This window comes from Octopus bimaculoides, chromosome 16, assembly GCF_046866305.1.
Source record: "Octopus bimaculoides isolate indiv1 chromosome 16, ASM4686630v1, whole genome shotgun sequence".
NCBI classification, from domain to species: Eukaryota; Metazoa; Mollusca; class Cephalopoda; order Octopoda; family Octopodidae; genus Octopus; species Octopus bimaculoides.
Genome location: NC_142943.1, coordinates 26,992,892 through 27,010,427, shown reverse-complemented (window position 1 = coordinate 27,010,427; position 17,536 = coordinate 26,992,892). Strand labels below are relative to the sequence as shown.

At 38.4% G+C, this 17,536-nt stretch overlaps 1 protein-coding gene across 8 annotated transcripts in view; it reads right to left on the bottom strand.

Moving 5' to 3' along the window:
* The window catches only part of LOC106871768 (uncharacterized), a 1,221,261-nt gene that overhangs the window by 665,305 nt on the left and 538,420 nt on the right, over positions 1-17,536 (bottom strand). For all 8 annotated transcript variants that reach the window (XR_016244689.1, XR_016244690.1, XM_089364843.1 and 5 more), the window contains exon 39: positions 9,694-9,719. Coding sequence is in view for 6 of the 8 variants with exons in the window: in XM_089364843.1 (XP_089220969.1) it covers positions 9,694-9,719 (26 nt within the window). In the remaining 2 variants the exon portion in view is untranslated. The remainder of the gene's footprint in view (positions 1-9,693; positions 9,720-17,536) is intronic.

The following is a 17,536-nucleotide window of genomic DNA, read 5'->3' as shown; positions in this document are numbered from 1 at the left end:
ATACAAAACAGCCATACCAACAATTCAACATACCTCCATCATCAGCTGCCCCACGGATATCATTATGGTTTCGACACCTGTGCAAAGTCCCATCCAATTCTTCCGTGGGAAATTGTTTGCCCATTTTGTTAAATCTATGTAATACCCTTACTACGATTATCTGTAATTACGTTTAACCTTAAGGTACAGTTAAGTTTCACTAGAAACGTATTATCCTCCACTAATACTACTCTTTCTACTAAATTATTCCCTGTGATTACACAAGTCTGCATAAGTTTTGATGTTTAAATGTCAACATAACTTTAAAGGCAATCTTTTACGCTGATTTCAGATCTATTATTAGTTTTTCTCCATTGCGTCATGTTTTTCTATATTATGGTATCGGAGATTCAGATGACGGTGATTGTCTGACTTATTTGCTCAGCAAAATAGATTGGTATAACCCAATGCTGACCTAATAGTACTAAATGTAAAATAGCAGTCCATGTAAAGTTTATTAAACAATTGTTGGCAACCCTGACAAGTGACGTGGCTTTGAAAAGCTGTGTACACGATTGCTAACTGAAGCTTTAATATTGTTTTAGTAGTTCCATAGATCAGTCTTTGGTGATATTTACTTATCAACTTCATTTAAAATGCGAACATATAGAGGTGCTTGAACAATCCAGACATACTCTGCTACATTTGTGGCAAATAAGTTGTCATTAAGCAGAGGCAACATATAACTGATCTTGTAAAAAATCTATACTTTGCTTATTTTAGTGTTAAACTCGGTGATGAAAACAGCATTGGGCTCCACGCAAAGTATGTCACATTTGTGTGGAAGGGCTGAGACACTGGAAAGCCGGTAAGAAAAAAGAAATGCCCCTTGGAATATCAATGGTGTGGTGAGAGCCAAGTAACCACATTTCTACATTACTAAAGTTGATGGGTACATCTGAAAAATTAAATATAGGATAGTGTATCATAGTATTCCTCCAGCTATATGGCCTATTGCACATATGTTGATGTGGCAGTTCCTCTCCCCCACTATTTTGGAGAATGTTACATCAGATAGTGATGAAGAATACACATTTGAAGAAGGTGATGACTACACTCATGACAAAATCGAAAGCCCGTAGTTATTTACAGAGGAAAAGCTCAATGATTTGGTGAGAGATTTGAACCAGCCAAAGGATGCAACGAAACTACTTGGTTCCAGACTAAAAATGAAAAACCTTTTGTTAATGGGAACATTCTTCTCTTACTATCGTCACAGGGAAAACGAGTTGCTACAACTTTTTACTGAGAATGAATCAGTGGTGTTTTGCTATAATATTCCAAACTCGCTAAACTATTTTGAGATGGAGAGCAATCCCTCAGAGCGGAAGCTATTCATTGATTCCTCCAAAAGGATTTCAAAGCTGTCTTGCTACACAATGGAAATAAGTATTCATCCATTCCAGTGGCACATTCCATACAACTAAAGGAGACATATAAAAATGTAAAAACACTTTTGTTAAATAAAAAGTGGCGTGTGGAGATTTCAAAATTAATTATAGGCATGCTTTGAGGCCAGCAGGCAGGCTACACAAAAATGCTATGCTTCTTCTGTGAATGAGACATCAGAGCTAAGGAAAAGCAATGGATGGTTAAAAACTGGCCACAAAGGAGACGTTTGTTACCTGGATCCAAAAACATTCTGTACAAGCCCTTGATTGAACCTACAAAACTACTGCTATCACCTTCACCCATCAAACTGTGTTTGATGAAACAGCTCGTTAATTCTTTGCCTGCAGATGAACCATGTTTGCAGTATCTCAAAAAAATTCCCAAATATAACCAGTGAGACAATTAAAGCAGAGATATTTATTGGTTCAGATTATGAGAAATCCATGAACGAATTTCAAAAACAGGGTGAGCTTCAAGTGTGTTGTCGAAAATGTTTTGGGAAACACTAAGCATCCAAATTACAAAGTCATAGTTGATACCATGTTGCAAAACTTCAAAAAGCTTGGGTGCAACATGAATGTTAAAATTGACTTTCTTCACCCACAACTCGATTATTTCCCAGATTACCTTGGCAATCTAAATGAAGAGCACGGCGAAAAATTTCAACGGGACGTTAAAGAAATGGGGCAGAGGTACTAGGACGTGGTTAAATGTAAACATGATGGTGGATTACTACGGGACTGCAAGCAACTACTAAAAGCTGGAAGGACATCAAGGAAGTTTGAAAGGGAGCAAAAATACTTTAAAGCCATGGTAAGTGCATTAAAATATATATTTAGTCAATATGTATAACTACATGCTATCCATATCTTTTTTTATTGTTGTTCTAGTCATTCTGCCGAGGTCGACTTTGCCTTTCATCTTTTCGGGGTCGATAAGTTAAGTATCAGTTGTGTACTGGGGTCGATCTAATTGACTGACTTTCTCCCTCAAAATTTTGGGCCTTGTGCCTAAAGTAGAAAAGATTATTGTTCTAGTTATTTGTTCTTAATTTCATCATATTTTTAATCTAAAAGTCTGCTGCAAAATGGAATGAGTGACAAGAAAAATCATCGTATCTTTGGCAGTCATTTGTGCAAAATCTGTACGTATTGGGCAAAATCTAAAAACATATTTGAAATCAGCATTAAAAATTTGTTCGGAATCACCTATAAGTAGACAATCATCATTTACTTCATTTAAAAATGCAGACTTATGTTACTTTTGTGCATTCTTCTTACACCTCACATCCCATATCCCTTACAGCCACCCTATTCTCATAAGTTGCATTCCTTCCCCATTTTCTACTATCTCCTCTTCAAACTAAACAACTTATAACTACCACACTGTCTCAGATACCGACCTATCCACCTCTCCGCCCTCTGCATGCCTCCATGTTTTTACTCTCATACACTTCTACATACATCAGTACTCACCCTCCACCCCACCTTCATTATTTGATTCCCACTTGCAACCTAAATTATCTACTACTAACTACCGTTGCCTTGCCTACCAACTTACCCCCACTCTGTCAACCTCCCTCTATCATTTCTCATCTTTGCTACATACCCTAGTAATCTCCCTCTGCCAACAACCTAACTTCTTTCTTCGAATTTCACCTTAGCCACCCTAGAAGTATTTATGAATTAGACCTTCGCTCTTCCTCCAATAATTACCCTTCCCTTTCTCACTATTTCAACTTCCCATAGTTCTAAAGTCATTATCCCTAAGTTTCAACACATCTATTCACTAACACAGCAATTAACCAATCCCCAGTTAATATTCATTCCATTCCTCCCATTTATCTCTCAACTCTCTCCCTCTACCTCTACTTTCCTAATACCCTGATTGCTAATCCCTTCCATCTTCCTGAACGACTCTCTAATCTCCTTTCACCTTCCTTGCCTCAGTACTACTACCCACAAACCACGGAACCTCCTACTTCATCTCTCCAATGCTGCTTTTCTACATTTAAAAATTCTACCTTTAAACTTCACTGCATCATGATCTAAAATGTAAATATTTTTCTACCGTGATGGCTGAGGTCTTATTTATCCAATGTTTATTTGCTTCCATTACAGTCAGCATATTTTGGTGATCTAGACCAACCAACATGCTGGATCTCGGAACCTCCAGAAATAGAAAAGCAAAGCATAAGTTCTGGAATTTGATTTAAAAAAAAAAAACTTTGAAAGAGAATAACATCAACTGCACTTAGCATATTACAGAACAAGGAGGGAACATGTGGTGTTATGGGCTGTGACGAGCTATGTGTTGTGGTGGAGAGGGGTGAGGCAAACAGAGGTGAAGCCAGACCGGAAGGGCCAAACCGGAAGGGTCAGATCGGAAGTCGGCGACACGCGGTTGAAGGCTAGCACGTGGGGCCAGTGAGAAAACAGCGACGTTACGAGAAAGACGTGTTCTGATTAGGAGCGATCGTGTACCCCGCTGCGGTCAGCAAGGTAAGGTCCAACGCTTCATTCTGTCCTTTTGTTTCTTGTTGTCTTCTTCCTCCATCGCACCACAGAACATAAACAAATAAACAAACAAACCAATATTTAGGACGCTATACACTGTACCGCCAGAAATAATCAAAAGATCGCCCAAAGGAAGTATCATTTATCAATTCAGACAATGAAATCCAAAAACTGATAGCTGTAGTGGCTGTACCTGCTGACCGGTTTGCTTCAAATTTCATTGAAGATAACCATGTCTTAAATGAGATTGATCAGAGGAATGTACTACACATCCTTGACATCTGCAGACTGAATAGCAAAATAAGTTCATCACCACCACACACACCTCCATCCCCATATAATAAACATTCCTTCCTCTTTTTCCATCACCTTCCCCTCCTCCACACTAAATACACACAGAAACACCCGCATACCTCAATCAACCTTCTCTTTGGTCAAAACTGATAAACAAACCTCAAGCATCCATTAATGCTATATCGCCTGAAGAGATACCCACCGATACTACGATCTACACTGTAATCATCCTACGAATACGAACTGTGATCTTAAGAGGCATGTGATTTGTGGAAAGGTGCATAGCGTTGCATTAGAATATTTATAAATTCCACCTCTCAAGAAAAACAATATGGAGTCCAAAGTGATGGGGAGTGACTCTGGCTATTGTAACAGCCAGTACACTGTGGATTTCCCCCTCTTTACAGCACTCGCACGCAAAGCAATACCAACACTACCATCACCACCAGCAACAAAGTAAACCAAGAAATCACCACCATTGTTCCTGAAAAAGAGGAGGAAGAGAGAAAAGGAAAGCAAAAAAGAATAACACTGACATCACCACCACTATCACCACAAACAAATATAACGGCAACAGTTTCACCTCGGCGGTAAAGCAAACAAAAGACATTTTAAATTTAACAACAAAGGAATATAAAAAATATAAAGTTGTTAAAGAAGGAAGGAAACAACGTCTTCCTTAATACCCTTCAGGAATTAATTAAGGAGACCAATAAAAAACCAGTAATATACAAAGTTTTAAATATTAAGAAGAAAGGAGTAGTACGAGCTACCCAACAACTGTTGGAAATGGCGCTCAAAGCAATTTGAACTAATAAAACTTACGTGACAAGAGGAAAGCGCTTTAGCACGGTGGAACCGCGTTTTTATATTGAGCAGGAGGTAAGACAACGTTTCACTGTGTCCCTAAAAACGGAGGAATTGCTGCTCGTGCCGACATACTTTGGGCAGCGTGTTACAAAAATTGAAATTGAGGAGGTGCCCCTGAAATAAATATATGTTGGCTAGTGGCGGCTATCCTCTTTGATATAGAAGATACCGCTAAAATACTGGAGGTGCATAAATTGCACCAACAAAATTGGACGGGTTAGGGGTTGGAGCTCCTTGTTCAAATTGAACAAGAGACCCTAAATTCAATCCCTGGCTCAACAAATTTGCCGGACGGCACAAGACTGCACGTTACTGCAGGTGGCCGAGGTGCTACTTTTGTGGAAATGATTAGCACCTCAAGGTCGACTGCCTCAAATATAAGTAGATGTGTCGGACCATTCAATCGACAGCAGAAACGGGGTACCTTCAGAACAGCAGCAGCAGAAACCAACCTCATAATCACTGGAAACAATAACAGCGACGCCGCTTCCAGCCGTCACCAGGGCACCACCAACACCAACAGCCGGAGTACCACCAACACCATCACCAGCCGGATTACCTCTACCACCAGTAGCAGGAACACCACCAGTAGCAGTAACACCACCACCAACAGCTACTGTAGCAGTAACAGATGAACCAAAACAAAACCTAGTCCCAGAGAAAATCCCACTTCCCGACCCAAACAACTCAGACTGTTTGAGTACTGAGGTCGAGGGTGGGAGTGGTAAACAGGTCCCCACCAAAAAAAGAAAGAAAAGGACAATAGAAGAAAAAAGAAGGCGCAAACAAGAGGAATTTCCCAACAGTACCAACATGCACGCGCAACAACCAACAAAAAACACCACCTCCGCCCACAGTACCATCACAAACACTAACACAATGCACAACACAAACAGACTGGACAAATACCACCAACCTCACAACCATCAACACAGGCAATATAAAGCTTGTCACACACATCAGAAAAAGAAAAAAACAAATAACACAATAGAAGGCTTTGTCTTCCCAACACACAATGCACCACCACCACCACACATACAAATTTTCAAACTGAAACATGAAACCTACAACACATTGAAAATAAATTTTCCAAATGCTGTTGGGTCTTTCCAAAAGACTTTCTCTAAGAGACTGTATAAAAACCTCGTAGAAACGGCCACTTAAAAGACCAGGGGAACAGCCCTGCCAGACAACAATGGTAAGTAGAGCTCTTCTCCACCCTAATTTATTTTAACATGGTGATGCTCAAAATAATTTGTTTAAATGTCAGGGGCCTCGGGTCGGCTTCGAAACAAGGTCACCTTTTAAATGACTTGCGGTCCTTTTTTGTAGATGTTGAAGCCATTAGTGACTCCAGACTATCCGACCAATGGGACCTCATCACATTTTTCAGTGGATACGAGATTTATCTATTTCCGTGTTGGCCGGGAAGGTGCGGTGGTGGTACTGTGGTGCTTTTCCGGGAGGGCCTGGATTTGAAAATAAAGGCGGTCTTTCTGGATCCAAAAGGTAAGTTTGTGTTCCTAGATGTGAACAGCAGTGACGGCAGTGCTTTCAGTCTGGTGGCTGCCTATGCTCCGACAGAGGCAGGGTGGTCTGACTACTTCAAGCATCTGGAGGTTTTCCTGGGGACGTCTCAGACTTTAGTATTGGTAGGGGATTGGAACACTGTCTTAGATGGACGTTTCAATTGCGTGGGAGTATCTGATAGGAAATGGAGTGTGTCAGCCTCAAAAACTTGCTCAGACGTTTCCAATTGTCTGACAGGTACCGTCCATAGTACCTGAATGTGCCACTGTGAACTGCATCGGGTCATCTATATCGTATTTAGATAGGGCATTTTGTAGGTCAGCGGACAAGGATAGCATAGGGTGTGCATAATTTCACATGGTCGGTTTCACGGACCATAAATTTGTGATTTATATGATCGACTTAGATAGGCTTTATAGACAGGGTCCTGGTTACTGGAAGCTGAACACATCGTTAACGGCGTGTCAAGCTTAGTGAATTAATTAAGCTGGTGTTGACGGGGGCAATCATCAACAACAACAGTTGGTTTGCTCTTAAAAGGGAAATTAGGGTAGAATCAATTAGTTTTAGCTAGGCATTAGGGATAGAACGAAATAGAATAGAGGGTGATTCACTTAGAAAGTTAGATTAGGTGCAGAGGACAGTCATCTCAACCGACATGTTGGCGCTGAGGTTGGCCCTCGACCAATTTTTCGATGCCAAACATGAAGGCTGCATTGTCAGAGCTAAGGCACATTCACTAAGCGGAGAGAGAATGATTGGCCCGCGTGGCGGAAGCAAAAAGTGGCAATAAAGCCACTATTCAGTCTTTGGGGGACCAGAGTGGATGTGAGGTGTTCAAACCGAAATAGGTGTGTGCGGCTTTTCAGCAGCACTTGCTCGACTGTTCAGAACGAATAGTAGGACGGATAACAGGGCAGACTTCGGTGTGTACCTAGACGGCCTGCCACAACTTTCGGCAAGCGAGGCGGAATGCTGCGAAAGGCCAGTAACAGTAGCGGAGATGCAGAAAGTGATGAAGAGTTCCGTGGTGGAACGAACTACTGCTATCTCTAGCAGACGGATGTCCACTACTGAGGATGAACACAAATAGCTCGAAACCATTGATACATAGACACATCCGTACATACATAATACATACAGAATGATGATGACTATTCAAAAAACAGTTTTAGATTTAGTTAGTATGGTGAACACAAAATGCGCATATAAGTAGAAGTGGTGTTGCTTTTATATACTACAATAAACAGAATGGTCATTTTAACTGTTTTATGGAAAGACCGAGCTCTTTTTATTTACATGTAGCACAGCATTATGTGTACATTTGTGAAAATTAGATTTTGTATAAATTTATTACAAATTGGTATATTTTTTTAACAGAAATGTAGTCACCCTTGAATTATCCTGCCATAATGAAACAGTGAAATACATCAAGTGTCATTGAGATAATACATGTAATAGTTTAATAGTGCTCTATTGTAGATAAAATTCACTCTCAGCCATCAATGTCCGCGTTTTATGTTAATTCAATATCTGAAGAATTTTGAATAATGGAAAAAAAAGCAAAAAAAAAAACACAGAATGTGCACTGTAAAAGAAAGTAGATCTACTTTCTTGGATTGTTGAATTTTCGTTTTGTTCTATTGCTAGGGAATAACAACTGTTTGATATGTCTATTCATCATCATTTAAATACCAATTTTCTTTTAACGCTTTTCCTCAACTTTTGGGAATGCTAGAGTTTTTCTTAAAATATTAAAAAAAAATTTTAATTAGTTAATCTATCATTAGTATTATCTTAAGCCCATTAATTGAACTATTTAAATTAAACAGTATTTTTTCCATACTGAAGAGCTGCAAATGTTTTTCTCTTGTCAATAAAAACCAAATCCTGTTCTCAAAGCTGAAAGGATATTTTGATTCAAGCGGGATCTCAATAATTCTGCTGCTGTCATTGAAAGATCTAATTTACACACTAAGTCATTTAATTCAGTCTAGGTTAGCAGGTTATGCATAAGTTTAGTTCTCAGGGCTTCAAGATCATTAAAGACTTATTAATGATATAACAACATGCAATTCAGATCAATGATGCTCAGTTATAAATGTGAAGAACAAATTTGAGTAATTCATTTTCGATTTGTATCCTGCATTAAAAAATACAAAAATAGGAATTTTCAAGATGATTTCTTAGTTCTCAGCAGACCATTGGTCCAATAAAACTCATTCTCTTTCTTTTATTTTTGGTCCATTGCTTCAGATTTATATTCCAAGTTCAGTAGATGAAATAATCCATAGTTTTCTTTGATCATTTAACTTAATTAAAAATGCATGAAATATGGTCTTCTAATAAAGTCTATAACAAATTTCAGTTGTTTCGTTGTTTCAAATTATCCATAAATGTAATAGTAAATATTTGGGCTATCCTTGTACATTTTTGCTACTAATACTACCCATATTAGATTTATATTTCGCTACAACAAACAAACTGAAAAATACAGTATAAACCCAGTAATTGAGAAATAAAGAAAGGAAACTATGCTTGCAGTCATCAAGGTTAGTATTGTATAGAAATCAGCCTCCAAAACTAAGGTTCGTTTCAAACAGTTCTCTATTCCCAAATTCTCGAAGTATCTATGGGCCACTCTTTATAAGAAGGACTAATTTGAGTACAAAATACTTGAGTACAAAATACTCTCTGAATTTCATGGAATTTATCTGGAGAATATTTTCTTGGACTATATTGTATTAGTTGCTTTATTGTAATGATGGTATCTCATTACTATTAGCCTTTTACCTTACATTCTCATTTTCCAATTCTTTCACCATCATGTAGCAATTGTTTGTGGTTTTTCTAATTTATACGAAATTAACTTTAAGTTATTAATTCCTTAATTGTCTTAGGGTTGTTTATTATTGTCTAAATTGTCCAAATACTTTAGAATAAAAAAATAATATTTAAATTCTTTAAGAATCAGATATCCAAAGGTTTGGTGGTATAGTAAGGTTTCGAAATATGATGAATAAAAGTTATCTGGAAATGTCTGTCTACTTACTCATTATTCTTCACTCTTCTTCCACGCTAGAAAATAAAACAGAATCATGCTAACTGCTGAAAGAATAGCTATTAAAAACAAGGGTTTAACAGAATATAAGTTTAAAGGAGAGAATATAGAAGTAACAGTAGCAAGCAAGAGACAAAGAAGAATAACCACATCTAAAAATCCCAACAACACACAAATATAGATACAGAAAAATTCATTTACAAAAAAACATAAACATCATTTATTTTCAGTTTAGTTGTAGATGTGCGATCATATTTAGTATCATTGCTTTCAAAGATTATTACTTTCAAATATCTGCAATCATATTTATGATTATTTTATTTTTGTATGATTCAGTATCTGGTTGTTTTAGACATAATCCCAAATCACTGAGGGAAATAAGATCATCAAATGTAATAGGAAACACAGGCTATATAATATACATGGATAGTAAAGATCCTGATATAATCAAAGACTCTACCTACCAAAGTTTAAAGAAGATAAAAATTAAAGGTTTTAAAGAGTTTTATAAATTATGGAGAATGTTTTAAAATTTGTGATTAACAAACAAATATTAATTAATGTAAGTTCATTTGGAAACATCTATGTTATTTGTTCAGGACATTTGAAGTAACACAAATATGTATCACTCGGTTATACATTTTTTCCGTTTGAAAAATGAACATGTTGGCGTAGGAGTGGCTGTGTGGTAAGTAGTTTGCTTACCAACCACATGGTCCCGGGTTCAGTCCCATTGCGCGGCATCTTGGGCAAGTGTCTTCTACTATAGCCTCGGGTCGACCAAAGCCTTGTGAGTGGATTTGGTAGACGGAAACTGAAAGAAGCCCGTCGTATATATGTATATATATATATATGTATGTGTGTGTGTATGTTTGTATGTATGTGTTTGTCCCCCCAACATCGCTTGACAACCGATGCTGGTGTGTTTATGTCCCCGTAACTTAGCGGTTCGGCAAAATATATCGATAGAATAAGTACTAGGCTTCTAAAGAATAAGTCCTGGGGTCGATTTGCTCGACTAAAAGGTGGTGCTCCAGCATGGCCACAGTCAAAAGACTAAAACGAGTAAAAGAGTATGTTTATACAATATTTTACATCAAGTTTGTACTACGTTTGCAAGAGTAATGCATTTCAAACTGGAACTAAGTTCTTGGCTTTACCAATCTATCCATGACTGCATGTATTTTGCATAATTATTATAGACTTATGAAGTGCAATACAAATGCTTGCTTCAGAGATACACCTTTTGAGACACTGGCTCAAGGTATGGGTTCTAGTGACATAAACATTTACTTTCTCAGAAGATCAACATTATTTGAGTACATCCTGCAAACAAACTGAATCACAACTACTTTCAGTCGAGGTGATATAATATATGGAATGTTAGCAGCAGATCTGAGTTCTTCAGTAAGAGGTAGAACTGTTCTCTGTAATGAATTATTATTGGTTTATCTTAAACTTGAAAGACGTGCTGTTTTGATCCAGAAAAGGCATAGTATGCTGTCGTCCCAAACGCCATGTGATGTAACTGAAGGAATGAATTCATTTTGATTTCTTTCTTTTTAGTTTGAAAGAAAGATTTTTGCTTTTGTTCAAATGTGTGTATGTGTGCGTGTGTGTGCTTGCACGCGTACATGTCTAATTTTTAAAGTCACGTGGTTTGGTATGAGTAAATTTAATTTAAAAACAAAAAGAGTAAAATACTCTGAGAACCTTATCACAAATAAAAGGAGGAAAATCTTTCTACTTATAAATCAATGAAACAATATTAATAAAGACCAAACTACGAAATAGCAACAGAAATAAGAATAGAAACATGTGGAAAACCCAACAGTGATTTATGTTTAAATCTATCAGAAAGATGAGATATACGTTTTTTGAAAATAAAAGCAGGTCTTCAAAATAAAAGCAAAATGATTTCTTTGTGCGTTCGAAAGAAATTTATTCAACACACCCAGAATGTATAGCAAACTACATAGGACAATTAAAGACAATGTGTGACCCTGCAGACAATGTGTGACCCTTAAGACAATGTGTGACCCTGCATACATCGCAAATTCTCAAATATTGGAGTACAAAAAAATAAAGCTCATAGTGAAGATAGACACAAGCACGAGTTAGAAAGGACCACATTTTAAGATCTCTTTTATCAGTTTGTCGATGTCATATCAAAACAGGAACACATTAGGAAATAAATAACATTCTTAACGAAATACCAACAACTGCACAACCATTGTAGTAAAATATCAGTCATTAGTGTTACTTGGATTCAAGCATATAGGAAAAGCCCGATGTGGGAGTGGAATACCAAAGCCTCATATAACTTCTTAAGTATTCTTAAATATCTGATAGACATTGCTTCGATATCCTGAATACGCTCTTGTGAACCTGGTCAAATCACAGTGGATCATGCCGGTCATATTTAGAGAGGGTTTACATCAGGGTAGTAAATGACCATGATATGAATTGTTCACAGATTCAGATAGCTGGCTTCCCAAAACACAAATTCAGGAACTTTAGAGTCAACCTAGAAAAGGCGAATATACAAGTGCAGGATTATTGGACAATGAACGAGTCGTTCTCAGCGTGGAATGATATCAGGGATTGAATTAGTATACTAGTCAAACAGGAATTAACAGTAGCTATCATCAATGACATGTGGTGGGTTCCACTAAAAAGGAAAGCCAGAGTGGCATCTGTTAGTTTAGACAAACTAATTAGTAACTTAGAATAGGCAAAAAAAAAAGTGAAATCACAAGTGTCAGGCTAGCGGCGAGAATGGCCCTCAAACATTTCATCGACTCAAAGCATGAAGGATGTATTGTCAGAGCTAGGATGTGTGCACAGAAACATAAAGTCTCAAAAGCTTAGGTTGGGCCCTTGTGGAGAAGACACAGCATGGTAACAAAGCTAAAATTTGGTTGGTCTGGTTTGCGACGCCTATTCGGCATTGAAAACCATGTGTAATATTGCAAGTAACCAATTTCGGTAGAGGAAGTGGAAGATGTTCTGAGCTGCAAAATAACAAGGACTGAAATAGTTTGTCTTGTGAGCTAGATTTTCACATGCAAGACGTTTTTCTTCATGTCTTAGCAGCTGTCTACTACAGCTTGCAGCAAATTGGATGTAATTCCAACCGAGTGAGCCTGGAAGTGATGAGCAAGAATTTGAACAATAGGAATGTGATTGACAATTTCAGGCCCGTAATTTATCTTAACACTGAGTTAAAATTTTTTAGCTGAGGTACTCGCTAAGAAGCTGGCACTTGGTAGTGTAATCAGAGAAGGGCAAACCGGTGCAAGCCCAGGCAGATATTTGCAGGTTTCCTCTGCTTCAGGAGATTTTTGTCATTTTTCTCTTCACCTCAGCTCTTGAAACACTGCTTCTGATTATTTCTGAATAACCTGTTTTGCAGGAACTGCAATATGCGCTCAGTGTAGCGTTGCACCTTCAATGCTTTTGACTGATCATATTGTTTTTGGGTGTGAATAATAGGTTTTTTTATTTTTATTTTTATTATATAATTGTTCGCCATTTTGTAGTTTGAGGTAAATTTCTACTGCATCACCTGCTATACTTCTAATGCTGGAGATGTACTACGGTGTCAGCTGCTCACTACCAGTGACCTAAGGTAACACATCTTATTTTTCGAGCACCTTCCGGCGTATTCCAGCAGTTCCAAGCAGTGCTGTTTTCTGAAAGTGCTCCACCCTTATTGCAGCCCCTATTTGTTGAGCACTATTTTCATCTACTGGGTTGCTCAGGTAGTAACACTACATGAACACAGCATTAATTTGCTTACTCCATCTATGCCGTGTGAGGTGGTCCCTTTCCAGAATCTCTAAGCCCGCCGGGTGTACCACTGTCACCATCAATGGCTTCAGTTTCATTACCACCGTTATTCACAATATTTTGTTTATTCATTGTGACTCTTACGAGGTAGTGATTATCAGGTTGCGCAATTACCAGTGTTTTTATTGTGACACCTTCACTAGATGTATCATTAATCAGGACATGGGTAGACTCGGGGAGACTCTACCCACTCCTTTCATTATCATTATTATTATCATCACTAATATCAATGGTATTATTATTTGGGCCTCAGATTCCTGTGCTATCAAATTATTATTATTATTATTTATGTTTATCACAGGTTTTGTTGGACATCCTAGAGTCTTACATACGTAGCGGGCTTGCTACCTGCAGCCTACGGTACTATGCTATCTATTCTTTTCAGCTAATACTTTCCTGATTGTTCTGGCCGTGCCAACGCGGCAAATCTTTTGTAACAGTTCTACTGGGCACTCTTTTCATAAATTATCATCATCATCATCATCATCATTATTAGGGAATAAGATATTTAGAGTTGTGAAACGTATGCTGAGAGATACAAGGTTAAGTATGAAAGTGAAAAGAAGTGTGTATGAGGGTATGATTGTGCCGACAATGTTATATGGTGCAGAGATGTGGGGGATGAGTGAAGTGGAAAGGAGGCGACTAGATGTGATTGAGATGAGATGTCTAAGTACTAGGGTGAGTGTGACACGGATGGACAGGATGAGGTGTGAAGGTGAGAAGGAATGAGAGATTAAGAACCAAAATGGCTAGACGACTGTTCAGGTGGTTTGGCCACACACTAAGGATTGATGAGGAGCGGATGGTAAGAAGGGTGATGAAGACAGAAGTGGTAGGCAGCAGAACCAGAGGCAGACCTTTGTGTGGATGGATGGATGAACTGAGGAAAGCTTTGGTGGTTAGGGGTGTTAGAGTGAGTGAGGCAAGAGTGTATATAAATGATAGGAAAGCTTGGAGAGTGTTTGTGAACAAATGAGTGAATCTGATGTTGCTCAAGGGGTATGGAACCAGCATGATGCGGCAGGGGTAAACCAGCATATGCTGTCGCTGCTGATATTGGGGGTTGAGTTCTGTGCCTTCACTCGAACACAGAACGGGACTCACCTCTTTGAGGTGGGAAATGAATGGGATGCCTGGTGTGAGTCTTGTTGTGGCTACCCCTGCTAAAAAATGGGGAATAGGCCTGGGTATATATATATATATATATATATATATATATGTGTGTGTGTGTGTGTGTGTGTGTGTGTGTGTGTGTGTGTGTGTGTGTGTGTGCGTGCGTGTGTGTGTGTGTGTGTGTGTGGAGGCGCGTGGCTTAGTGGTTCGAGTGTCAGCATCATGATCGTAAGATTGTGGTTTTGATTCCTGGACCGGGCGATGAGTTGTGTTCTTGAGCAAAACACTTCATTTCACGTTGCTCCAGTCCATTCAGCTGGCAAAAATGAGCAATGCTGCGATGAACTGGCGTCTCGTCCAGCTGGGGAACACATATGCCATTGAAACCGGCTAGGCTTTAAAAGGGCGCATTTATTTATCATATTGTCTCCGTATTCTTTCTGTTGAAGAGCGTAGCTCGAAACGTCAAAGACTTTCCGTATTCCCGAGCGTCATACTAATACATCCTTTTGTTATTTACACCACCTGTCCTCGTCTGTTGTTGTTTTTTCGTATATTCTCCCATATATATATATACGTATGTATGTGTGTGTGTGTGTGTATGTTATTATTATTATTATTATTATTATTATTATTATTATTATTATTATTATTATTATTATTATTATCATTTCTTCGTAACACAGTGTACGTAAAAATGCAGCATAGTCTTTAGTCATTTGTCAAATCACAACAAGGAGCTCAGACAGATAATAATTTTCTTAAGATGTGCGCTGTACCCAATAAGACTGCTTTTTGTAAGAGATTAATCTTGCATGAGATTTACGGTTGCCTTAAGGAGTTTTAAGTTTCGATAGGATTGCGTCCAGCGCTCCGATCCCCACTGGTATCACTTTTACATTACCCTCTCACACTCCATACAGTCTTGCCATTTCCACTTTAAATTCGGAGTACTTGGTGATTTTTTCAACCTCTTTACTCACAACATACATGTCATTTGGTATTATTGGTAGCGCAGATTAGAGCCTCTGTTTCCGGTTTTAAATCACTTTTAGTCATCCACAGCCATTTTTTTCTCCGTCTGTCTTATTTTTAACATCCTTATGAAATTGGTCATGCATTCTTTTCTTTACCCACCTATTTTCAGTTTCATTCGTTTTCATTTTCTTGTACAGTGCTTTATCTTTGCGATCTTTCTTACACACGCCTGACTTTCTTACTTTTAATAATAGCGGTTCTGTGACATTTTTTACATACCATGCTACGTTGTTTTCTTCAGCCCTAATTCTGTGTTCTCATCCAATAAGTACTCTTCCTCCACTTTTTCTTGGTGCATACAGTCTGTCTGTGTCACTATTTGGGGTGGAGTGCCCCCATATCTAGTTAGCAACTTCCTTGTCTTTCTGTCTAGGCTGTTTAGTTCGTCTAGTGTCCATGCGATTACCCCTGCTCCATATCCAAGGAGTAAAATCACCCAGGTGTTGACAGCTTCGATCTTATTCCGTCCGTTTAATTTCGACTGCGCAAGTACTCCACCTTAAATTTTTCTGTCATTTCTTTCTCCATCAATTTATCCATTTCCAAAATCTCCAAGTACTTATATCCCGTCTATCTGCTTCATAACCTCCCCGACGGTATTTTTAGCCCGTCTATACATTTGATTTTGCCTCTCTTCAAAACTAACTCACCACACTTTCTCAGTCCAAACTCCATTCTGATATCAGCACTGAAAGTATACAACGTATCAATGAGGGAACTGAATTGGGCTTCACCTTTACCATACAGTTTGAGGTTATCCATGAATAACAAATGGTGGACTTTTTGTTGGAGGCTTTTGAATACATACCCAGGTTTTGCTTTCCTCAGAATCAGTGTTAGTGGTATCAAGCAAAGTACAAAGATCAGTGGGGACAGGCAGTCCACTTGGAAGATGCCCCTCCTAATTTCCACTGTCCCTAAACTTCTTCCGTATGCTGTCAGGTCTGTCTTCCAATTCGCCATACATTCCAAGTAATCGCTCAACATTCGATGCAATACCAAATAGGTTCATACACACCATAATCCAAGAATGTGGGATCATATCGTACGCCTTACGATAGTCGATCCATGACAAGTTACTTTTACTTCTCTTGTAGTCTCTACGAACAGTTTTATCTATCAGGAGTTGATCATTTGTACCTCTGCACTTACTTTTGCAATCTTTCTGCTCATGTGTCAGAACTCCATTTTTTTCCAGATATTCGTACATTGATTCTGCGAGCATTCCAGTCAATAACTTCCACATAAGTGGCAAAGAGGATTTTGGTCTGTAATTGTCTACCGTATTGCCTTTTTCAATGTTTTTCAAGTACAGCACTGTCCTACCCAATATCAACTACTCTGGTGTTACTTGGTCGGCATTTAACAAGGTGTTGAGTTGCGCAGCTATTCGTGATCCAGTGGCCGTGATCTCATCTCATCCCAGGGCCTTCCAGTTGCTCATTTTTTGCTTGATTTCTTTCACTTCCCTTATTAAAATGACTAGTTCTGCCTGTTTTGGAAGACAACTGTTTGTTTCAGTTCTTGCAATCATTCAGCATCCTTCTTGTGCTCCTAGTCTTTGCTCCAGATGTCACTGCAAAACCTTTGACTTACTTCCATTGTTATCTGGTATCAACTTTTCATCTGTACACTCTCCATTTATTTCTTTATAGAATCTCTTCTGATCTACTCTGAATAACCTATTCAGGTGGTAACCCTTCATTCTTTGGTTGTGTGGTACTATCTTTGCTACGAGGCGCTGTTTCAGTTCCTCCATTACTACTTTCAGACCCTTTCTTTCACTATTACACTTCCTTTTCAGTGCCCTGTATTTTTGTTTGCTTTT